This window comes from Electrona antarctica (genome assembly GCF_951216825.1).
Source record: "Electrona antarctica genome assembly, chromosome: 19".
Lineage (NCBI taxonomy): Eukaryota > Metazoa > Chordata > Actinopteri > Myctophiformes > Myctophidae > Electrona > Electrona antarctica.
Genome location: NC_136800.1, coordinates 455861 through 482104, shown reverse-complemented (window position 1 = coordinate 482104; position 26244 = coordinate 455861). Strand labels below are relative to the sequence as shown.

The 26244-nt window shown below is 42.9% G+C and overlaps 1 protein-coding gene across 4 annotated transcripts in view; it reads left to right on the top strand.

Moving 5' to 3' along the window:
- The window catches only part of mast3a (microtubule associated serine/threonine kinase 3a), an 89909-nt gene that overhangs the window by 43816 nt on the left and 19849 nt on the right, over nucleotides 1-26244 (top strand). For all 4 annotated transcript variants that reach the window (XM_079529558.1, XM_079529559.1, XM_079529557.1 and 1 more), the window contains 10 exons: nucleotides 2795-2870; nucleotides 4222-4431; nucleotides 8912-9013; nucleotides 10560-10692; nucleotides 17307-17371; nucleotides 18306-18379; nucleotides 20335-20543; nucleotides 21557-21695; nucleotides 22617-22749; nucleotides 25102-25267. In XM_079529558.1, the coding sequence (XP_079385684.1) occupies nucleotides 2795-2870; nucleotides 4222-4431; nucleotides 8912-9013; nucleotides 10560-10692; nucleotides 17307-17371; nucleotides 18306-18379; nucleotides 20335-20543; nucleotides 21557-21695; nucleotides 22617-22749; nucleotides 25102-25267 (1307 nt within the window). The remainder of the gene's footprint in view (nucleotides 1-2794; nucleotides 2871-4221; nucleotides 4432-8911; nucleotides 9014-10559; nucleotides 10693-17306; nucleotides 17372-18305; nucleotides 18380-20334; nucleotides 20544-21556; nucleotides 21696-22616; nucleotides 22750-25101; nucleotides 25268-26244) is intronic.

Sequence of the window (26244 nt, the reverse complement as noted above, 5' to 3'; positions counted from 1 at the left end):
CAGTGAGGCTATTCAACGTTGAAGCTCTGGGCCCTAGTGGTAGGAGGAGGGACTACAGGCGGACCCGTGGATTCATGACCGGGAAACCCCGTGCAGCTGGGCTTTAACATTGAGCGCTCGGTTGCACTTCCGCATTTGACCACCAAAATTTGGTGGTCAAATGCGGAAGTAGACGTTCTGAGACGGTACTTCCGGCAGTCTTCCGGGTGCTTCAAAACGCCACTGAGCAACTTCCACTGACATGAATAGCTGGGGGGGCGGAGCTTCGCGCCAGTTCAGTCTCTATCCTTTTATATACTCTATGGGTGGAACCCTGGATTAAACAATTTAAAGCCCTGAAAGTGTTAATGAACTAAAAAGGAGTAAACCATGTTGCTCTAGTGATCTCTCATCAGTCACCAGATCGCTACACGATTCACCACCTTTTCTGAACTTCTATACACTGCCTTCTGAGGCAGCTGTTACCCTTTTTATAAATACAAAGTAAATGAATACATGGAGGATGTGCTTTCCAGCTTACAGGCGAACATAGTCACTGCACAGCATTATGTGTAGCGCACGCACACACACACACACACAGAAGCAACTGCAACGCTTTAAAACAAATTGCAACTATTTTTAAACGCCAGAGCTGACTATGGTCACCCGTAATTCACCAGCTGAAGAGGCCGATGAATAATGGCTGCATGGTGTTCCCCCGATATATTAATAGGTCTTCAAGAAAACTCATCGACTCCACGGTGAATAATTTGTTTTCATTAGGCATTATTAAGAATTATGTTATACTTTATTGAAAAATAGCAGATCTACAAGCTCGTAGCGCGGCACTTGGTGCCGCGCTACGAGCTTGTAGGTCTGCTATTTTTGAAAAATCTTGAAAATGTGGCGCAAATCTTTGAATATATGTTCTTTCAGAGTGAACGTTTTTAATTCAAATCTTTGCTTCTGGGGGGGCGGGGGGGGGGGAGGGGGGACAACATATTTTGAGATGGGGGTCGGTGGCCAGATACATATAATTGTGGGGCTCCTCGACATGAAAACGTTTGAGAACCACTGACATAGAGAAACATAGGTCTTCACTTTCAGAAAACTGTCAGGATTTAGAAGAATTTTGTAGAATCGACCTCAGGTCTAAGGTAAAAAACAGTGCCTTTACAAACAAACTCAAACAAAAATTCACAGGTGTTTAGCATGAACATACCCTTATAGCCCAGCTTACAGACAGAACAATTATGTATCCACAAAGTGCAATAGTTTCTGAACGTATACTATACGTACATTCAGTACTGTACCTGTTCATAACAGGAGTCTACACTAAAAAAAAAAGGCTTCTAACGTTTTTCTGAAAAACCCATTTTTCTTTATGTCAGTGATGCTCAACCTTTTTCATGTCAAGGACCCCCAGAATTATTTCTATTGGGCCACGGACCCCCATCTGAAAATATGTAGTTCCAGGGACCCCCCAGAAGCCAATATTTTAGTTAAAAATCGCTCTGAAATATATATTCAAAGATTTGTGCCACATTTTCACGACTTTTCAAAAATAGCAGACCTACAAGCTCGTAGCGCGCCACTCGGTGCCGCGCTATGAGCTTGTAGATCTGCTATTTTTCAATAGCTAAAGTATAACATAATGCTTCAAACACCAAAAGGGGTTCCCGCCCAAAATGGGTTAAATATAAGACCAGGGATTCTGTCATTGCTGCTAAATTACATAGATTATAACATTTATGTAACTGTGGGTTTCCGGGCCAGCTTTGAGTAACTGCACACATTTGCCGTGGTGAACTATACCGCTTGTCCTAGAAATAGTAGCAGAGGGTGTGTGTGTGTGTGTGTGTGCGTGTGTGTGTGTGTGTGTGTGCGTGTGCGTGTGCGTATGCGTGTGTGTGATTGCTCATGTGCAACTACTCATGTTGTCACCAAATAACAGCAGCAGGGAGGGCACATGTGCAACTGTTGATATTTGCCCTGAAATAGACTGTGTGTAACAGGTTGGCGCTGTATTTGTACGCATGCAATATTATATGTGGACATAACAAGGATCACTATTTATAACATAACGTTGACGTTATGTTGATTTATAATGGGTATGCACACACACATGTCACCACTTCTAACGGAGCTCTTGTACTACCCATAGTAGATAAGGCTATATGAATGTGGTATGTGAAATTGATCAGTATCATAGTAAAACAGTATCCACTTCAAACGTGGCATGTCGATGGCTACAAAGTGACAAAGAAACATAAGGAAAGCATTGGTTGACTCCCCCATGAAGCCCCTCTGAATTTATTTTTACGGTGGTGAGAAATTGACTTCGCGTGAATTCGAAAAATGACATGGTAATATATATGTGACCAGATTTGACGGAGAGACTGCCATCGAGCAAATTCAATTTTTTTCAAAATGAGTTAATAGCACAGGCAGACTCTTCACATACTAGTGCATGTCTGAAATAAGTGTCAGAGCTGAAATCAACATGTAAATATGAAATAAATGCTTAAACATGTAGCTAGGTGTAATGTTAGAGACCACAGAAGTGAACCTTGCAAGCCTGTTTTCTCAACTCGCTGTTTTCTGCAAGACATTACTCTATAAGCCATACCTCCAAAACTGGTGGGTCAAACTGAACAACCAATATGTCAATTTGAAGCTATGATTCCCTGCTTTCATATGACGTGAAAAAAACGAAAATTAAAAATGGCAGTCCCTCAGTCAAATTTGGTCACATATAGTTAGAAGAACATAACCCATGAATTAACATTTTTGCAACTCTTGTCTCCGCACATAGCCCTGGGCGGACGTGTGGGACATTCGACAATGAGATCGTCATGATGAATCACGTTTACAAAGAGCGATTTCCCAAGGTATAGTATAATTTTCATGTTTCGTTTGATGTCTCTTGCTCTTCTACTCACTAGGTGAAGATCACATGTCCTGTCCCATAATATACCTAATTTTCATTGATGCATGTCTAGCCATCAAAACATGATTAACACCACGAACGCCCGGGGGTATTTAGGACCATTAAATCGGAGCGATTTGCAGCAACGGAGCACATTTAGCGGCGCACCAGGCGCTATCCCGGATGTAGCTGAAGTAGCTATATGTAGCCAAAACACCCCCCCGAGGCGATCGACAACAACGGGAGCTATGATTAATTGTAACGCGACTAGCGGCGGGACCGCGATGGGCCGTCTAAAACATAATCTTTGATTAGAATGTGTTGTTCCGCTGCTGCTGCTGCTGCTGCTCGCTGAGCACACACGAACGGTAAAGATACCAAGGATTGGACAGTGATGTCACTATTATGCTACGCAACACGGAAGCAGTGTTGTTTTTGGCAGAAATTTTAGGTTTTAGATTTAGTCATAGTCTCTTCAATAGTTTTCATTTAGTTTCATTAGTCACATTTTAGTCCCCTGGAATGTCTAGTTTTAGTCGACTAAATCTACACTTGATTTAGTCGACTAAAATGTATTTTGGCGGGCCTTGATGCCGTCGTAATGACAGTTATTTTTTCACTTGCTGAAAATAGCCGATCTACAAGCCCACAACGCGTCGCGCTGCGATGCGTTGTGAGCTTGTAGATCGGCTATTTTCAGCATGCAACCAGGTGTAAAATGACTAGCTTAGTTTTCATTTAGTTTCCGTTTAGTTTTCGTCAGTGGAAAAAGGTAGTCGACGGACATTTTTCGCCGTAGTTTTAGTCGACGAAAACAACACAGTCACTAACAGTGTTTCTTCTGTGTGGTATAACAAGTAAGACGCGCGAATGCGGGAAGCGAACGCAGCTCGTAAATTGCAATAACAACAATTAGAATAAATTACGTACTTTTTTAAGTTTTTTTTTTCAAGTTCTCTTTTTTTATTTTTTAAGGGGTTTTTTTAAGGTTTTTTTAAGTTTTCTTTTTTAAAGTTTTTTTTAAAAGTTTTTTCTTTTGAAGTTTTTTTGAAGTTAAGTTTTTTTAAGTAAAGTTTTTTTTTAAGTAAAGTTTTGTGTGTGTGCGTGCGTGTGTGTGTTTTTTTTAAAGTTTTTTTGTGTGTGATACAGCTCTGCCTCTGGTGGCGGGCCGGTGGTGTTACAGTGTGACACACACACACACACAGACACACACACAGACAGACAGACAGACAGTTTTGCCCAGCTTCTATAGTTAGTGCTCACTGCGTTCGCAATTAAAGTTTCCTTATCTTGTGGTTCTATAACATCTCCAGGCGACGGCCCAGATGGAAGGCCGCCTGCTGGACGTCATCGCAGACTACTCCCCGGGCAGCAGCCTGCCGCTGGCGGACGGCGTGCTGGGCTTCATTCAGCACCAGCTGGTGGAGCTGGCCCGGGACTGCCTGGACAAGTCCTACAAGGGCCTGGTCACCTCGCGCTACTTCATGGAGCTGCAGGAGAAACTGGAGAAGCTGTTACACGAGGTGGGGGTTGTTGTCATTGTTGTTGTTGTTTTTTATTGGGCACAGTTAACACATTCAGGCCTGACGTCGACATTTAAAAAAATGTCTTCTGAATCCTCCAGTTTTCTGAAATAAATATTTTCACGATTTATAAAAAATAGCAGACCTGCAAGCTCGTAGCGCGCCACTCGGTGGCCCAAAACTCACAGTCCCATACCTGGAAACATTTTGTTCCCGGGGATATATAAGATTTGTGTCGTTAAAATGTTAAAAAAAAAAGAAAAATCCATATTTCTTTCCACCATTCTTTGAAAATTGCAGATCCGCAAGCTGTGTTGTGAGCTTGTAGATCCGGGGGACCCCCCTCTCAACCCTGGGGGGGGGGGGGGGGGGGTCATTCGACTCCACTTCTGGACAACGGTCCCCGAAGGACTTATTTCCTCCCTGAGTCGGTACACGATGGCTTTCTTTGAGCATTACAGTACGTCAGTCTTCTGAAAAGGAGGCCACATTTGAGAATTTATAAGATCACAGAGTTCATTTCTAACGACCCCATTGGTAGCAATTATTGTCCAGACACTGGGTGTGTCTCTTCTCCCCCCCCCCCCCCCTGTACATGGACAACATCACTATGATTATTTTCAAGTCATGATGGCAGCAAATATGATTTTCATTTAAGTTTCATTTAATCCATTGAGACCTGGAACGCATCCATGTCACGTTAGCGTTAGCGTTTTAAACATTGTTATAATTTAGCTATTGAAAAATAGCAGATCTACAAGCTCATAGCGCGCCACCGAGTGGCGCGCTATGAGCTTGTAGGTCTGCTATTTTTGAAAAATCGTTAAAATGTGCCTCAAATCTTTCCGAAAATTGTCATGATTTAGAAAACTTTTTTTTTTTAAATTTCGACGTCAGGCCTGAATGGGTTAATCAAACATTCCTCACAGTCCGGTTCTCTAACCCATTTAAGCCTGACGTCGAAATTTAAAAAATGTCAAATTATATGTAATTGGCCGCCGACCCCCATCTGAAAATATGATGTTCCAGGAACCTCCCCCAGAAGCAAAGATATGAGTTAAAAATGCTCGCTCTGAAAGAATATATATATTCAAAGATTCGCGCCACATTTTCACGATTAAAAAAGAAATAGCAGATCTACAAGCTCATAGCGCGGCACTGAGTGCCGCGCTATGAGCTTGTAGATCTGATATTTTTCAATGGCTAAAAGTATAACATAATGCTTAAAACACCAAAAGGGGTTCCCGCCCAGAATGGACTAACTAAACAATCCCAGCTCGGCCTCGGCCCCCTTAGGTCTTAAAACTGCTTTTAGAAGACAGACTTGTTTTGTCAGACATGATGAGCTTTTCTATAACCAGTTAATCGCCATAAAGACGTAAAGATGAGCAAAAGCTTCATATGATTTTGAATTGATTTGGAACATTCTTCTCCTTGTGTTTTCACTGTCCTGCTTGGTAATTGGTATTTACATTTGGGAGGGGGGTTGATGTTTATGGAAGACTTATTTGACTTGAGCAGATCTAGTGTGACGGCTTTACACCAACCTTTAACCCATTTAGGACTGAGAACAGATTCTACAAAATGTCTTCTAAATCCTGACAGTTTTCTGAAAAACCTATCAGTGGTTCTCAAACTATTTCATGTCAAGGACCCAAAATATTATATGTATTTGGCCGCTGACCCCCATCTGAAAATATGTTTTCACGATTTTTCAACAATAGCTGATCTACAAGCTCATTTTTATGAGCTTGTAGATCTGCTATTTTTTCAACAGCTAAAGTTTAAAATAATGGTTAAAAGTGGTTAAAAGCTATAAGGTGACACGGATGCGTCCTTGGGTCTAAATGGGTTAATAACCTATACACTCGGGACTCTGCAACCGTAGCGACCCAATGTTGTAGAAATGTAGAATTGGTTTACGATTGGTCCTCGTAAACCCACGTTCTGACATGATTGGATTAGGAATATTAACCGGTAACACCCAAAGAGAACTCCCCGTGACCTCAATCCTTCAGTAGCAGTATTAGTGAACTCACGCTGATAAGGCTGCTATTTGATAATGGCAAGGTAATGCTAGCTTAATCCATTCTGGGCGGGAACCCCTTTTGGTGTTTTAAGCATTATGTTATACTTTAGCTATTGAAAAATAGCAGATCTACAAGCTCGTACGAGCTTGTAGGTCTGCTATTTTTGAAAAATCGTAAAAATGCGGCACAAATCTTTGAACATATATTCTTTCAGAATACTTTTTATTTTTTTACGTCAGGCCTAAATGGTTTAAGATAGGGGGAACGGCGTTGATATGTTTATTCATACACCTTTTCCTAATATTTATTAGACACAGCCAGGGAAAGTGTAGAAATGAGACATTTCCCAGCAGAAAAGGTTCGTATATATATATGACTATAACTAAATGAACAATATGCCCCAAAAACTTTCAGTGAACCTATACGGTAATGCACGGCCCACATACTCCAGGACCTGGCAGCAGCAGATATGTATGCACTTCATTTAGCGGAGAATATCTAATAATAATAATAATAATGGATTTTATTTATAATGCACTTTACATTCCTCAGAATCTCAAAGTGCTACAGTAGGCATTAGGCAAAAATATGAAACAGTAGTCTAAGGCAAAAAAAGAACATTACACGATTAAAAGCACACAGTTTAGCATCAAGAAAAACAGTTATTGAACATTTTATGTCAGGGAATAAAATCTTTGGGTTTGGGTGAAGGCCTTATTAAAAAGGTAGGTCTCAACTGTGAATGGGAGTGAATGGGTCTCAACTGTCTCAACTTTTCTTGGCTAATATGACCGCTGCGAACAACTTAGGAACTGTGAACAATTCTCTATCCGGGGCGAAATACCCCAAAAATGACAACGCCCTTTTTAAAATAACCGTCACATAAAACATGCCTCTATCTTCTATCTAAACCGTTGGAGCTACAGATGTTCTGAGATGCTCCAAATGTTCAGAATACTCATGTTTGAATACTCAGTAGACCTTAATGCACACGGCGGTCATCTTTCCATAAGTTAATGGCAGGGTGGAAACTAGCCACAATATGCCATTGACCGCCCATACATCCAAACAGACAAAGTCCTATCTAATTACCCATTTTGACCTGAGATCAGATTCTAAAAATGTCTTCTAAATCCTGACAGTTTTCTGAAAAGCTATGTTTCTATGTCAGTCGTTCTTCGATTTTTCAAAAATAGCAGACCTACAAGCTCGTAGCTCATAGCACGCTATGAGCTTGTAGATCTGCTATTTTTCAACACCAAAAGGGGTTCCCGCCCAAAATGGGTTAAATTATGTCAAACTCACCGACATTGCAGCTGTACGAAAAGCTTTAATTATCCTCTTTTGAAAAAAAATAAAAAATAAAAACTACGAATAATGTAAAATGAATCTAAAGTCATGTAAAATATATATGTAATGTATATGCCGTGGTATTATTATTATTTTTTAATGATTTGTGATACCGATAAACAGGAACTTAACGTCAGTCCAAACACAATCGATTGATTGATAATTATTGATCGATATTAGGGTTGTCCCGATTCAATCACGTTGATCGGAAATCGGGGGCCGATCACGCCATTTTCAAATGATCGGAATCAGATCGGGAGCAAAAAAACGGTGATCGGGACATCCCTAGTATCAATATTATATATCCATATCATGATATTAGACTGGATATTGTCTGTGATTTTAGACTATTGTACTAGGGTGTTAAATGGTAAATGGTGCATTTATATAGCGCCTTTATCCAAGGCGCTTTACATAGATTGTACATTACATTCACCCATTCACACACACATTCACACACCAATGGCGGCGGAAACCATGCAAGGCACCAACCAGCACATCAGGAGCAATTAGGGGTTCAGTGTCTTGCTCAAGGACACTTGAGCAAGACACGGTGGCTCAGTGTTCTATAAAAATATAAACATCGGATCAGGGAAAATCGGTATCGGCAGATACTGATCGGAATCGGATCGGGAGGGAGCAAAAAAAACTTGATCGGTGACATCCCTAATCGATATAATAACCCTAACCCTATCTGGGAGGAGACCCCGGGGCAGACCAAGGCGCAGTTGGAGGAAACACATCGACTCACTGGCCTTGGAACGTCTCGGAATCCCCCAGGAGGAAGTCACTAATGTTGCTCTGGAGAGGGAAGTCTGGAGCACTCTGGTGGAGCTGTTGCCCCCGCGACCCGACTACGGATAAGCGGTTGAAGATGGATGGATGGATGGATTATCGATCAACCAGTTCCATCGGTGTATGAATGTGTGTGTGAATGGGTGAATGTAATGTACAATCTATGTAAAGCGCCTTGGATAAAAGGCGCTATATAAATGCACCATTTACCACATGTCTACATACAGTACAATGTATTTGACAATGTACTTTTTGTTCCTTCTCTCTCTCTCTCTCTCTCTCTCTCTCTCTCTCTCTCTCCTCAGGCGTACGAGCGTTCCGAGAGCGAAGAGGTCACCATCATCATCAAACTGGTGAAGAATATTCTCATCATCATCTCCCGGCCCGCCAGGCTACTGGAGTGTCTGGTAAGACCAGCCACTCAACTCGCTATAGCACTTTAACCAATCGAAATTAAAAAATGTTTTCTGTTTGTTCAGTTTTCTGAAATACGTGTTTCTGTATCAGTGGTGCTCAATATTTCATGTCAAGGACCCCAAAAATGATCTGTAATTGACCTACAAGTTCATAGCGCGGCACCAAGTGCCGCGCTATGAACTTGTAGGTCTGCTTGTAGATCTGCTGTTTTAAAGTATAACATAATGCTTTAAAACACCAAAAGGGGTTCCCGCCCAGAATGGGTTAACCCGTTTAGACCTGAGACCAGATTCTACAAAATATGTCTTCCAAATCATGACGGTTTTCTGTGTGTGTGTGTGTGTGTGTGTGTGTGTGTGTGTGTGTGTGTGTGTGTGTGTGTGTGTGTGTGTGTGTGTGTGTGTGTGTGTGTGTCACTGCCCAGCTGACCCTCATTGACACTCGTTAATATTACTTTGCATTAAGGCAATGATGTTGTGATTCTATCATTTTTACTGGGATAGACTTGGTTGTTTTAAGTCCAGAACAATATGACTGAAATAATTGAGACAAAACTAGATTGGGAGCATTGTTTTTTTTTTTAAATGAGAAGCAAGTCCCAACCCTTTTGATTTAAAAAAAAAAAAACACTCCATGGGAGGAAAACAGCCATAGCCATCATCACAAATGTGATGAGGTCAGCACATTTGGGCACAAGTGGATATGGCCGAATTTAGCCCAATGAGTGTTTTTTGTGCAAAACTAATGCTTGGAATGGATTCAGAATCATGAAAACCCCCTAGTTTCATATGTCACATGCTACTTAACTCCTATCGCGCCATTGCCGAAGATCATTGTCAATTGAAGCCTAATTTTGATACTGACGCTTAACGCCATTGCCCAAGATTAATGGCAATTGCGCTTTTATAGTGCATTCGATGGATCGAGCCATAATGCTACTTACGTTAGCCGGTTAGCTAGCTGTGTTGTTAGCACAGCACTGGATCGCCCATCTTAGATCGTCGTCGCCATAATAATCCAATTCTATCTGTTTCTTTCAATCGCCTGTATCTCCTATTCCTTGTCCCAGATGGCATTTTGGTCAAAACAGCATTTCTTTGACGGCACAGAGCCGGCGATGTGGAGCCCCCAAGTGCACTGGCATGGACCCATACAGTTGAACGGGACCTGTTAAACTTCCTAGGATAAGCTCCCTACCGGAAGTCTGGAACTGTGGCTTTTCTAAATAAGAGCTCAAATTAAAAAAATGCTGGCGTGAATTAGATCCTAATTTTTCAATAAATGCAAGAGTTAAAGAATGATGACATTTTGACTTATAATAGGATCTTAATGGTACGGTCACATATTATGCTATTAACTCAAATTTCCCACCCGGGAGTTGATTTTCAAACTTTTAGCACATTCTGAATCCATTCATTAGACACCTTTTAGAAACACATTGGTGAAGACATTTCTTGGTAACGATTTAGTTCCCAGATTGGTCAAAAAACACCTGATAAAATGCCCTTACTATTCTGTTGTACGACTTTCCGACAGGAGTTTGACCCAGAGGAGTTCTACCACCGCCTGGAGACGGCCGAGGGCCAGGCCAAGGGCAGCCAGGGAATCAAGACGGACATCCCCCGTTACATCATCAGCCAGCTGGGCCTCACCAGGGACCCCCTGGAAGGTACTGCGTTCTTTCTTTCTTTTCTTTTTTGAGTGGTGCAACCACTCCAAGGAACAGCAATGTCTGTGACTCGTGTTAACCTATGTTTGTGACTCGTGTTAAACTATGTTTGTGTGTGACTCATGTGTGACTCATGAGTACCAGTAGGGGCGCTGTTGTGCCAGAAACAGAGACAGAGAGATAGTATTGCACTGTTGCCTGCTAATGAGAGAGGGATTTGCACCACTCAGTTCACACGGGTGTGATTTTTAAACCCATTTTGACCTGAGATCAGATTCTAAAAATGTCTTCTACATCCTGACAGTTTTCTGAAGAAGCTATGTTTCTATGTCAGTCGATTTTTCAAAAATAGCAGGCCTACAAGCTCGTGGCGCGCTATGAGCTTGTAGATCTGCTATTTTTCAATAGCTAAAGCATAACATAATGCTAACACCAAAAGGGGTTCCCGCCCAAAATTGGTTTAATTTCTTTATCCCACGATTTTTGTAACCCATTTTTCACCCCTGTGTCAATAATATTATCTAATGTGATCCTGGGCTCTACACACCCTCCGCCAACCTGGGGAGAGCAACGGACTTGAACTCATGCTTCCTTCATGCATGAGTGTCCAAGTCGCTCCTTTACACCTGACGGGGGCGGAGTTTCCCTGGTTGGACGTATAGCGCGTGGAGGGAACACGTTATTCCGACCAGTTCCTTTCCCCTCCACCAGGCGCCCCGGCTGGCCAGGGGGAGGCAGTTGGTACCGCGTTCTTTGCACTCTGCACTTTGGATATTCATCCATCCAAGAGAGCAACACAGAATATACACATTATGACCATATCAACCCCATTAACCCCCCCCCCCCAAAAAAAATGTCTTCTAAATCCTAAAGTTTTTGGAAAAAACCCATGTTTCTATGTCAGTGGTGCTCAACCTTTTTCATGTAAAGGACCCCCTGAATTATCTTTATTTGGCCGCCATCTGAAAATGTGTTGTTCCAGGGATTCCCTCCCCCCAGAAGCAAAGATTTGAGCTAAAAGCGTTTGCTGTGAAAGAATGTTATATTCAAATATTTGTGCCACATTTTCGTGATTTTTCAAGAATAGCAGATCTACAAGATTGTAGATCTGCAATTTTACAATAGCAAGTATAACATAATGCTTAAAACACCAAAAGGGGTTCCCCGTCCTGATAGTCAGGCAGTCGGGGTTGTGGAGTGGGAGATTTGGTATATAGTCTTTTTTTATTGGCCTAAAATATTGTCCATATACCTGTACATACATTCATGGATCCACTTGATGACCGGCTGTCACTATTGAGCAATTCTTTAATAGGGGTTTCTTGTGACCCTAACACTAACATCCTATATCTATTATACATTTGAAAAGGTGTACCCAACCCAGGAAAAGGGACCCAAAGTCACCAACTACTACGTCACTGACACACTGCAACACACACTGCAACAACACACTAAGACGTCACAGACTTACCCTCCGCGTCGATCCATGCCTATCTCCTCATGTCGCGCTGCACGCCCACACTCAACACCACCCGCGTAAAAATTGTCATTGCACTGCCACTAAAGCCGGCTCCCGTCCAGACTCACAAACAATATCAATATCAATAATAAACACAAACACGCCACAAGCACCGACACCCCCGCACGCACACACTCACGGGCCACGGAACACTGTTGCCAGGTCTATGCAAACAAGCCCAGAAAAAATGCCATACAACACGTTACTCACACACACTACAACACTCGCGGACCTGGCAACACTGAATCCTTTTTCCCATTGGCTACTGTTGCTAATTTTTTGCCACGTCTATGAAAACAAGCACAGAAAATATGCCATTCAACACGCTACTTACACACACTACCACTCGCTTACAATACGCGGACCTGGCAACACTACATTCCCTCTCCCATTTGCTCAAAGCCCACCACGTCACCCACGAGAGTTTTTATGATACCTTTCTAACTTCCGATTGCACCACCGGATGTTACACACTACACACACACACATTAGAATAACAACAAGACGAACGCTTGCCAGCCACACACACACACAGCCACACACACACACACAGCCACACACGCATACCGCGCGCGCGCGCACACACACACGCGCACACACACACACACACACACACACACACCAAAAGTAGAAGAAGAAGAACAACAACACACCGCACACACTGATTCTAACTTGGATGGAGAGCGCCGCGATTACATACACAGTTAAAATAATGCAAACACGACCGTGTCGACACCTGGCGTGGTACAAACGGGACGAACCGAGGCGCATATATGGATAAGAACAACAACACCAACACTACACGCACACGCGCGCGCTGCAACAACGCGCTGCAACACAAAACAGCTACGTACAACGCAGTGTCACTGCAGACACGTTTGTGTGTGTGTGTGTGTGTGTGTGTGTGTGGTGTGTGCGTGCGGGGGGGGGGGGGATTTTGGATCGCCTCGCGATGCAGCTCAAATGGCACGCACACACACACACACACACACAACACTACACTAATAACAACAATAATATCAACAGTACAGAGAACAGTACAGTACACATGAGACATGAGTACAGTACAGAAAGAAAGCTCACATCAGAATATTAATCCATGTAATAATAATAATAATAATAATAATAAATAAGAACACAACACTAATAACAACTATAATATCAACAGTACATAGTACAGTACAGTACATCAGAATATTAATCCATGTAATAATAATAATAATAAATAAGAACACAACACTAATAACAACATACGCATTCATACGCAAATACACAAAACCAAACAAGGCCACTCAGCCAGCTTGGCAACTTTGCGCTTTCCAAGCAAATGCATAAATGAAAACATCATGGCTTGCCATTGCCTTCTTCCCATTTGCGTATCGCATGGCGCTAGGATGAGCGGGCCGAAGGCCCGCGAAATTCTAGTAAGACAAACATGTCAAATATTTCCTTATGCTTTAAGTAGCATGTGACATGTCAAACTAGGGGGTTTTCATGATTCTGAATCCATTCCAAGCATTAGTTTTGCACAAAAAAAACAGCCATATAGCCACTTGCCCAAAATGTGCCCAAAATGTGCTGCCCTCATCACATTTGTCATGAGAAGCTTAATGGCAGGCAGCGTGAGTCTAACATCATGCTCTCACAGATGTCATATCCCGGAGCATTGCATCTCCGACTCCGTAGTATACCTCTTGCTTCAGAAAACATATTGTGGTGTTCCTGGAGCCCCTCCTGTTATTATGTCAGGATTCTGAATTCCCCCTGTGGTTTCCCCCCCAGCTGTGTGCTTCATGCCCTGGCCTGACAACAATGCATGTGAGTGCCCCACCCACTCTGCTAAGTGTGCCACAGGCCATTTGATAAGGGTACTACAAGACTCCCTCGGCAGGACACCATCTTATACAACTTTGTGCAAATATAGAGTGTACAATCTGGCTCTCTGACTGCCTCGTTCAACTGAATCAGCCACACACACACACACACACACACACACACACACACACACACACACACACACACACACACACACACACACACACACACACACACACACACACACACACACACACACACACACACACACACACACACACACACACACACTTGTATAATACTTTGTCAATATAGGAACAGGTTATGCAGTGATGTAAATAGGTTTTCAATGTAATGAGTCCCGGGATGCAGGGATGGTCTTTTAGAAATGAGTCCCAGGGACATTTTATGAGTCCCACTTCAACGACGAGTCATAATTTGCCATGTTTACAAATTGCAGCATTTAACTCCCATTTCATTTTATATGGTTATAATGTGGTTATATTCATGTAGAAAACAGAAGAAATGATTATTATAACTAAAGCTAGCAAAAATAAACTAGAATAAAAAACAGTACAGTAGTGTATCCCGTAGATGCAGAGGTCGTTGTTTTATTGCGTCCCTTAACTATAAACTGCGTTTTGGGACGCAAAATGCACCCTATTTTAATCTCTGGTTATGTGATTTGTTGGCCATGGTGGTTGTGCAGTATATGTCACTATGGCCAGATGGTGTGTACATGTGCAACCTGATATATGAAAGCTTTGTGTTTTTCTTTTGAGGGGCGCAAGCCCCTCCTATATTGAGCTATAGGGTGCGTTGGGAAATGCGCACCGGGAATGTGGTCAGTTTGTTGAGTGTGGTGGGCGGTGACGTCACAGAGTGCGTTCAGTGTGCCTTATTTACGAACGACCACAGCTGTGACGCATTCACACCGGACAACCCCAGCTTCAGGGTAGGGTCGCTCAGTGCGGGCACTCGGCACACCCGGTGCGCAGCGCACTGGATTTTCGAACGACAACGCACCGAGTGCACTGAATAAACGAACAACAAGAGAGCACACCAGTGCGTTCAGGGCGCATTTCCGAACGCACCCCTAGTGTAGAGATTCTTGTCCTAACACAAACCTTAAATGCCATTGACAATGAATGGAGAATTGTATTGCTTAAAGTAGCTATAAGCAATAATATGTCTTTTTTATTTATTTATTCAGACAGCCAGCAATGGGTAAAACGCTCCCAAATAAATGTAGTCTATGTGACACATCTAGGGCCGCAATCTGCATTCAAAGATGTTCCTAGAAGCTTTGTCATTGGTTGATTTGCCTGTCTGCTTCCGGGTTGGTTAGTCATTTCTGCAGGGTCTTTTTTTCGACCAATGACAAAAAATATAATCTTTGAATGCAGATTGTGGCCCCTAGATGTGTCACAGAGACTAAATCTTTTTTGGGAGCGTTTTACTCATTGCTGGCTGTCTGAATACCTAAACATAAAATAAAGAAAGTCATAACAAATTTGACATATTATTGCTTATAGCTACTTTAACCCATTCTTAACGGGAACCCCTTTTCGTGTTTTAAGCATTATGTTATACTTAAGCTATTGAAAAATAGCAGATCTACAAGCTCGGTGCCGCGCTACGAGCTTGCAGATCAAATCTTTGAATATACAAGTAAGACGCGTAAACGCGGGAAGCGAACAAAGCTGTTGTGGCAGTCTGACACACACACACACACACACACACACACACACACACACACACACACACACACACACACACACACACACACACACACACACACACACACACACACACACACAGACACACAGACAGTTTTGGCCAGCTTCTATAGTTAGTGCTCACTTCGTTCGCAATAATATTCTTTCAGAGCTTTTAACACAAATCTTTGCTTCTGGGTCCCTGGAACTTATTTTCAAAAGGAGGCTGGCGGCCAATTACATAGGCCTATAATTTTTGGGGTCCTTGACATGAAATATTGAACACCACTGACATAGAAACAGGTATTTCAGAAAACTGTCATGATTTAGAAGACTTTTTTTTTTTCATTTCGACGTCAGGTCAAAATGGGTTAAGAAGTGGTCTTTATAACACTTTGAATAGGGTGGAACACAGCACAGTAGACTGACCTGGGATCTGTTCTCCTTTGGCAGATATGGATGAATAGGGTGGAACACAGTAGCGTAGACTGACCTGGGATCTGTTCTCCTTTGGCAGATATGGATGAATAGGGTGGAACACAGCACAGTAGACTGACCTGGGATCTGTTCTCCTTTGGCAGATATGGATGAATAGGGTGGAACACAGTAGCGTAGACTGACCTGGGATCTGTTCTCCTTTGGCAGATATGGATGAATAGGGTGGAACACAGTAGCGTAGACTGACCTGGGATCTGTTCTCCTTTGGCAGATATGGATGAATAGGGTGGAACACAGCACAGTAGACTGACCTGGGATCTGTTCTCCTTTGGCAGATATGGATGAATAGGGTGGAACACAGTAGCGTAGACTGACCTGGGATCTGTTCTCCTTTGGCAGATATGGATGAATAGGGTGGAACACAGCACAGTAGACTGACCTGGGATCTGTTCTCCTTTGGCAGATATGGATGAATAGGGTGGAACACAGCACAGTAGACTGACCTGGGATCTGTTCTCCTTTGGCAGATATGGATGAATAGGGTGGAACACAGCACAGTAGACTGACCTGGGATCTGTTCTCCTTTGGCAGATATGGATGAATAGGGTGGAACACAGCACAGTAGACTGACCTGGGATCTGTTCTCCTTTGGCAGATATGGATGAATAGGGTGGAACACAGCACAGTAGACTTACCTGGGATCTGTTCTCCTTTGGCAGATATGGATGAATAGGGTGGAACACAGCACAGTAGACTGACCTGGGATCTGTTCTCCTTTGGCAGATATGGATGAATAGGGTGGAACACAGCACAGTAGACTGACCTGGGATCTGTTCTCCTTTGGCAGATATGGATGAATAGGGTGGAACACAGCACAGTAGACTGACCTGGGATCTGTTCTTATGGATGCATAGGGTGGAACACAGCACAGTAGACTGACCTGGGATCTGTTCTTATGTATGCATAGGGTGGAACACAGCACAGTAGACTGACCTGGGATCTGTTCTTATGGATGAATAGGGTGGAACACAGCACAGTAGACTGACCTGGGATCTGTTCTTATGGATGCATAGGGTGGAACACAGCACAGTAGACTGACCTGGGATCTGTTCTCTCTTTGGCAGATATGGTCCATTTGGAACAGACCAGCCCGGGCCACGGAGCAAGGGATCCTGATGACAACGGAGAGGTACTGTAAACTTTAGAAAATTGTGGAGCCCAAGAAGGTTGGGAGACCGCTGCTCAGGTTCTGACATACTTTCCAGGCAGAGTCGATTCTGACAGCACATTTTGATATTAGTTTTAGTTATAGTCTTTTGAATAGTTTTCATTTACGGTAGTTTTAGTCACATTTTAGTCACCTGGAATGTGAACCCGGACATGTTGAGTACACCAATGTTTTATGTTTTAAATGTTGAGTATATGGGTCCCCAGGATGTAGAAACTGCCGGATGCTAATTTGCATATGTTGAGCAATTTTCACAATATTGGCATAATATGTGAACATACCATTTACAACCTATAAGGGGAACAAAAAATCTAAATGTCATCATGCATAGCATGTGACGTGTCAAACTAGGGGGTTTTCATGATGCTGAATCCATTCCAAGCATTAGTTTTGCACAAAAAATGACCCCTCTATCACAAGGAACTCTTTTTTGGCCGTAGTGATATGGACACAAAAAACATAGTTCTGTGTGATAGAGGGGTAAAAAATGAACAAAAGTGGCACTAATATTTTTTAGAAATAGGTCAACAATACAAATTACGTTAGTTTTGTGGATTAATTTACTTTTAATGCGTGGCCCCCTGTGCCCCCTCAGAAAATGACCGGAACTACTTAATATTTCACCAAAATCAGAGCAGAACTCCCACTACGGGACTCGGGGCAATCAATTAATACAGTTGCAACCACTATATTAATGGCAAGTATTTCATACAGCTTAAGTTAAAAAAATCTGAACTGTAATATAAAGTGTTACCTCATTGTCATTAGGACTGTGTGGATAATTGACATTCGCAGGCATCGTACTAACTTAACTTTGTGTGTGTGTGTGTGTGTGTGTGTGTGTGTGTGTGTGTGTGTGTGTGTGTGTGTGTGTGTGTGTGTGTGTGCGTTTCAGGGTCGGACAGCACGCAGGAAACCACTGGAGAGTGACTTTGAGACCATCAAGCTCATCAGCAACGGAGCCTATGGGTGAGTTTGGCTTTAGATGGACTGACTCTCCCTGTGGAAACCAGAGCCTTAGATATAGACAGAGTTGCGCAAACTAGTGTTCACTTCATGGGGCTTCAGTCCAATGGCAGCTCTCCTACAATAGACTTCCATAGAGCGTCGCAGTCCCGCCCCTTACCATGGACCAGGAAATTAATCCCAATGCATTTCGTAAAGTATTTATTTAAAGACCTTTTAAGCGTCGTACGAAGCCAACTCGAGTCGTGACAAATCATGACAACACACACAATATTTTGGACCAAACAAATAATTACATAGAAGAAAAACCACAGAAAAAAAGTGTTGTAACCTGCCGTTTTTTTCTTCTTTCTAATTATTTTTTCGGCCCCAAAAATTGTGTTTGTTGTCATGATTTGTCACGACTCGAGTTGGCTTTGTCCGCGGCGTAAACGTCTTTAAATAAATACTTTCTGAAATGTCTATGAGGAAAATGAACGGAGAATCATTTCCTGGTCCATGGTAGACTGCGACGCTCTATTGAGCATGGGGACAACCAAACTGAGACAAGTCCTGGACCGGAAGTAGGCAGAAATGCATTGGACCCTGCAGGCAACAGCCCAGCTTTAATGATCTTAAATCCCTTTTATTTTAGATTGTTTTGTAGTAATAGTACAACATAAACATTACAGAGACTTTAGTTGTTACTGTACAATACTTTAAAACAGTTGTCATGTTGCACACATGCTTAAAATTTCTCTTATTTGCGCCGCCCTCGTTGAAAACAATGTATTTCCAACTCCAGCTTGTCTCAGTTCAGGCTGCATTGAACAGCGCTCGAGCGCTCGGTTTCTGCCCCCTCTATATCGTAACTCCACTTAGATGGCTCTGGTGGAAACCATACAGAGCCCTACTAAAAAACGGACAATCGTGAAGAAGAGATTGCGGTTGATTGTTTAGTTATAACCCATTTAGACCTGAGACCAGATTCTACAAATGTCTTCTAAATCATGACAGTTTTCTGAAAAACCCTATGTTTCTATGTCAGTGGTGCTCAACCATTTTCATGTCAAGGACCCCCAGAATTATCTGTATTTGGCCGCCGACCCCCATCTGAAAATATGTAGTTCCAGGAACCCCCCCAGGAGCAAAGATTTGAGTTGAAAACGTTCGCTCTGAAAGAATATATATTCAACGTAACGCAACGTTTCGGCTTAACCATTTTGCTTTTGGAAAATTACATTGCACGTTTCAAATATTGGCGAGTTGATTTTTCATGCCATTCTGAAATGAATATAATACAATGGCTTCTTTAAAAATGATACCATATTATACCAAATGGGGTATTCATGTCCTTGACATGAAAAAGGTTGAGAACCACTGACATAGAAACATAGGGTTTTTTGAGTGGTGCAACCACTCCCTTACGGAGCTATGTGTGTGGCTGGGTGGGTGGCTGGGTGCGTCTGAGCACGAAAACAGCATGGTTGTTTTTCACCACCTGTGCGCAACCTAACGCGCACACAAACACACACGCACGTATTAACTGTATATATGATGATTTCGGGTGTGCCAGTACAGTGACAGTACAGTGACAGTACAGTACAGTACAGTACAGTACAGTACAGTACAGTACAGTACAGTACAGTACAGTACAGTACAGTACAGTACAGTACAGTACAGTACAGGGACCCCCACACGGTAACTCTGTCATTTCTCAACCGTTTCGGACGCGGGGCGGCTCGCCGGAACCGGGCCGGCACCCTGGGTGCGTTCCTGTGGGTCTGGAACTTCCGCCACCCACCCCCCCCCCCCACCCCCCCCACGGACCCCCACATTGTAACTTCACACGGGTGTGATTTTTTTTTTCAGAAAACGTTTAGGATTTAGAAGACATTTTCCGTTTAGAATCGGGCCTCATCAGGTCTAAAATTTAATGTGACTCCTGACTCTTGTCCTACCCCTTCCTCCTCCTCCAGGGCTGTGTTTCTGGTTCGCCACAAGGACACGCGGCAGCGCTTCGCCATGAAGAAGATCAACCGGCAGAACCTGATGCTGAGGAACCAGATCCAGCAGGTCTTTGTGGAGAGAGACATCCTGACGTTCGCCGAGAACCCCTTCGTGGTCTCCATGTTCTGCTCCTTCGAAGCCCGGAGGCACCTCTGCATGGTCATGGAGTATGTGGAAGGTACAGTGGAGCGTTTGCTCTCGGATGTGCGGAGTATATATTAAGAGTATATATTAATAGAGACGGCACCGGGAGGAAACCCTGAGGCGAAAATGGGCATAGTGGCCGAATTTGGTCATTGGAGCTCGAACCAGCGCTGGTCCAGTTGACTATCATTGCGCACGTTCATGTTATCGGGGCCCATGACGCGTGAACGCTATAAAGTTTCATACGTGAACGCGTGCAAACGGCGCAATGATAGTCAACGGCACAGCGCGTTCACAATTTGGGTCCAATCCATCCCAGAGCTTTCAGAGCAACTTAATGCAAGTGGATGGGAGGAGGAATCTGGCATGCCGTCTCTATTAATATATACTCTAAGGTGCATTCACGAAGGGGGGCCTGTACACATAAAAGCATGTTATGTTTAGCATAAGACATCGTAGAATGTTTAGCGTCCATACATGTCGGTGTTGTTTTTTGGTAGCACATTTTTTTATTTTAGTTTTAGTCATAGTCTGTTGAATGGTTTTCATTTTTAGTTTTAGTCACATTTTAGTCACCCGGAATGTTTTTGTGTTTTAGTCGACTAAATGTCATAAGATTTTAGTCGACTAAATGTCATAAGATTTTAGTCGACTAAATCTACAGTTGATTTAGTCGACTGAAATGTATTTTGCCTTGATGCGGTCGTAATGGCTGATTTTACACTTGCTGAATAAAGCCGATCTACTCAGCTCACTGCGACGCGTTGTGAGCTTGTAGATCGTTTTTTTTTCTCCAGCATACAACCAAGTGTAAAATGACTTGTACTGGATCTCTTGTCCACTAGTCCCTCCCTAACATTTTAGTCTAGTTTTTATTTGTCGACGAAATTGTCAACATATTTAGCCTTAGTTTTAGTCATCATAGCTTAGTTTTCGTCAGTGAAAAAAAGGTATAGTCGACGAACATTTTTTCGTCATAGTTTTAGTGGACGAAAACAACCCTGGATAGCATGTCATAATGTCCTCTGTATGGCCACCTATCTCTAGGTGGTGACTGTGCCAACCTGCTGAAGAACATTGGTCCTCTGCCCGTGGACATGGCGCGCATGTACTTTGCAGAGACGGTCCTGGCCCTGGAGTACCTTCACAACTACGGCATCGTTCACCGAGACCTCAAACCTGACAAGTGAGTCCACCTCCTCCAGCGGAACTTTCCCCCAGTCTGTCGAGTTGATCGGTTTACTTTCATTAATTTAGGCCTGATGTCGAAATAAAGTCTAAATCCTGACAGTTTTCTGAAATACCTTTCTGTATCAGTGGTTCTCAATATTTCATGTCAAGGACCCCAAAAATGATATGTAATTGGCCTCCGACCCCCGTCTGAAAATATGTTGTTCCAGGAATCCCCCCAGACCCTCTGAAAGAATATATTCAAAGATTTGTGCCGCATTTTCGCGATTTTTCAAAAATAGCAGACCTACAAGCTCGTAGCGCGCCACTCGGTGGCGCGCTATGAGCTTGTAGATCAATAGCTAAATTATAACAAAATGTTTAAAACACCAAAAGGGGTTCCTGCCCAAAATGGCTTAAAGCTGCTATAAGCAATAATATGCTAACATTTTATTTTTTACCTTTTTACCTTTTTATTTATATTTCTTTTTTTGGTATTCAGACACACACATCTAGGGGCCGACAATCTGCATTCAAAGATTTTCCTAGAAGCTTTGTCATTGGTCGATTTGCTTGTCTACTTCCTGATTGGGTTAGTCATTTTGACCGGGGTTTTTTTTCTTCGACCAATGACAAAGCTTCTAGGAACATGAACTTTGAATGCAGATTGTGGCCCCTTGATGTGTCACAGAGACTACATTTTTTTTGGGAGCGTTTTACTCATCGCTGGCTGTCTGAATACCAAAAAGTGTTGTTTGTTTTGTTAAATATAGAGCATATTTGCTATTTTTTGCTCTCCAGTTTCAGGGAGAAGCTTATTGTATTAAGCTCTAAAGCATGGGCTTCCAGTACTGTTTAGATCATTTCACCCCTTCCCAATGTGTTTATGGTTGTTTTTCCTAATGTTTGTGTTTCTTTTTTCTCTTCTTCTTTTTAGTTTGTTAATCACTTCCTTGGGCCACATCAAGTTGACTGACTTCGGCCTGTCAAAGATTGGTCTGATGAATATGACCACCAACTTGTATGAAGGACATATTGAGAAAGATACCAGGGAGTTCATTGACAAACAGGTTAGCTTCTGTTCTCTCCTCTCCTCTCCTCTCCTCTCCTCTCCTCTCCTCTCCTCTCCTCTCCTCTCCTCTCCTCTCCTCTCCTCCCCTCCCCTCCCCTCCCCTCCCCTCCTCTCCTCTCCTCTCCTCTCCTCCCCTCCCCTCCCCTCCCCTCCCCTCCCCTCCCCTCTCCTCTCCTCTTCATTGTTATCTTTACTCAATGTATCTTTCCGTCCCAGTCTCATTTTATCTGACCGTCTGACAGCTTCACTTCCACTTAGTGCTCCATTTAGACCATGAGTTTCCATTAGGGCGGCCATAGCTGAATGGGTAGAGAGGCTGTCTGGGAAACAGAAGTTCCCTGGTTCGTCTCCAGGCGGCCGGTTCAAGTGTCCCCGAGACCCCTAACTACTATGAATCCATTAAGACCTCACAACAGATTGTAGCTTGTAGATCTGCTATTTCTCAATAGCTAAAGTATAAAATAATCATTAAAGTGGTTGAAAGCTATAAGGCAATAGATTGTGTTAACGGTGCGCACTGCTCCTAATAGTTAGGATGTCATGAATGAATGTAGAAGGACACATTTCAAGTACGTACGTTATGTACAGTATGTGCAAATGTTCCGGGGACAGAACATGCCCCAAAGCCCCATAGTGACCACATTACTCTTATTATTCTTTCATGTATATATATTAGGCCTGTCAGTCGATTAAAATATTTAATCGCGATTAATCGCATGATTGCCCATAGTTAATCGCCGATTAATCGCAAATTAATCGCATATTTTGTATCCATTCTAAATATACCTTAAATCAGTGGTTTTCAAGATTTTTCATATCAAGGTCCATTATGTATTCTGCATTTGAGCCACAGACCACCATTTGATGACATTTAGCCTTCCATTTGGTTACCAACTCTCCATCATTTAGCTGGGGACCACCTGGAACCCCCTCAGGGACCACTGGTTCAATCAGAACCACTGCTTTTCAAGTTTTAAATACTCTTATCAACATGGGAGAATGCTTGCTTTATTGCAAATGCCATGGAAGAGGGAAACAAAATCATAAACTCAACTCAACACAGTCTCACACACACACACACACACACACCCAGGCGAGAGCTCTCTCTCCTGTAAGCACGCACGCACAGTCAGGCTGTCAACATTAGCTTTAGCATTAGCATGGTCTGTGTAGCATCACGCTATCACAACTGACTATGTTTGTCAACCAAAACTGCCAGAGTTTTGCTTTTGCCCAATGCCCAATTCAAAGAGCTTCTGATCTAACACGTTGTGGAGCAAATGAATTAATAACAAGCCCAACGAACGCGACGACTCGAGTGCTCACAGCTCAACTGCCCAGCCCACACTGGTAGGCTACACTCGATCTGCGCACCGGTCCTGCACAGGCTGACGGACGAGTCACTGGGAGAGAGAGTGGGGAGAGAGGCGGGGCTCACTGACTGCCTGCATTCACATGAATGCGTCTCTCAACTATTCTGTCAAACTTCACCGTGCGTTAATCGCGCGTTAATTAAATTAACGCCGTTAAAATGACTTTGAGTTAACGCACGATTAACGCGTTAACTTTGACAGCCTTAATATATATATATATATATATATATATATATATATATATATATATATATATATATATATATATATATATATATATAGGTGTGTGGAACTCCAGAGTACATCGCCCCAGAGGTCATTCTTTCATGTCCTCCTCCCTGTGTATTGTCAGGAATGAGTTACGGAGTAGGACCCAAAAGCAGGCAACCAGATGCAGAGTAGAATAACTTCAAAGTGTTTATTTGACTGTAAATCAGGGGTATTCCAAAAGGCAAAACATAGGCAACATCAGACACAAAACTCACTCGACATAAGTCTACGGACCAACAAGGACACACTGCAAACAAAGGGCTTAAATAGACAGGGGTAACAGGACACAGGTGAACTCAATATACAATCAAACACAGGATAGGCTAACAGGCAAACAGAACACAGGTGACTAGGATACAATAATCAGGTAGGTAAGACAGAACAGGAAACACCAACAAGAGGAGGCAGGAAAGCACAGAACAATACTACAAAACAAGACACAAGGCCAAATACAGAACATACAGAATAAGTCCAAGGACTGTCATAAGTGTTCAAAGGCATTACATTCAAGGTATTACAGAACATGAACTAACCACAAAATGGTCATGTCATAAATGGTCACACCATAATAAGAGTTCAGGGTATGGGGCCATAGTCACGGCTCAAATACAAAGGCAGAGGAGTGGGGCGTGACAGTATAGGTGTGTGGAACTCCAGAGTACATCGCCCCAGAGGTCATTCTTTCATGTCCTCCTCCCTGTGTATAGGTGTGTGGAACTCCAGAGTACATCGCCCCAGAGGTCATCCTGAGGCAAGGCTATGGGAAGCCGGTGGACTGGTGGGCCATGGGAATCATCCTCTACGAGTTCCTGGTGGGATGCGTTCCTTTCTTCGGAGACACGCCGGAGCAACTGTTCGGTCAGGTGGTCAACGGTGAGAGATCCATTTCATTGTTACATTAGTGATGTCCTGCCGTGCAATTTCAAATGTCTTGGGATTATTTGGATTTAATACAGGTTTTGAATTCTAGATATTCCACTGTTACGTTCTTAGCTTACGTATATGATTCATGATAACTACTTTGTGTATGTACAGTATATGTATATTTTTTGTTCTTGCTTAAAGCTGCTATAAGCAATAATATGACCGTTTTTTGTTTTGTTTTTGTATTCAGACAGCCAGCAATGGGTAAAACTTTGTCATTGGTCGAAAGCTTTGTCATTGGCCGAAAAAAACCCAGTCGCAATGACTAACCAATCAGGAAGTAGACAGGCAAATCGAGGCCTGGGCCGTGGCTCAGTGGTCCAGGCACCTTGGCTGGTAATCCAGTCTGGCAGTGTGCCACGGGTTCGACTCCCGATCCCGACGTCCTTTACTGCATGTCTTCCCCCCATCTCTCTCCCCATTTCCTGTCAGCCTACTGTCTGTCCCTCCATAAAAAATATAAAATAAAGGCGAAAGCCACCCGAAAAAAAACATTTAGACAGGCAAATCGACCAATGACAAAGCTCACGACCATGTCACAGAAGAATGTTTTTAAGCACAAGAGGAAGATCTCTTAGTGCTCCTTTAAAACCCATTCTTGACGGGAACCCCTTTTGGTGTTTTAAGCATTATGTTATACTTTAGATATTGAAAAATAGCAGATCTACAAGCTCGTAGCGCGTTCATTCTGAACCTCTGTGTCGTCCAAAGGCAACACGGCCTTAGAACAGAGAGGCTGTCGTTCTCCTTTTGGTTTCCAATGTGTGGAGAAAAAAAAAACAGACGAGAACGACACACTAAATACACAAAAAAACACCCCAAGACATGAGGAGGACATACTGTAACAATAACATAATGAAGCCTCCAGTCGGTACAACATTTCCCGCTCATAAATCCAAACCTGATTGATGACCGAGTCTCCGGCA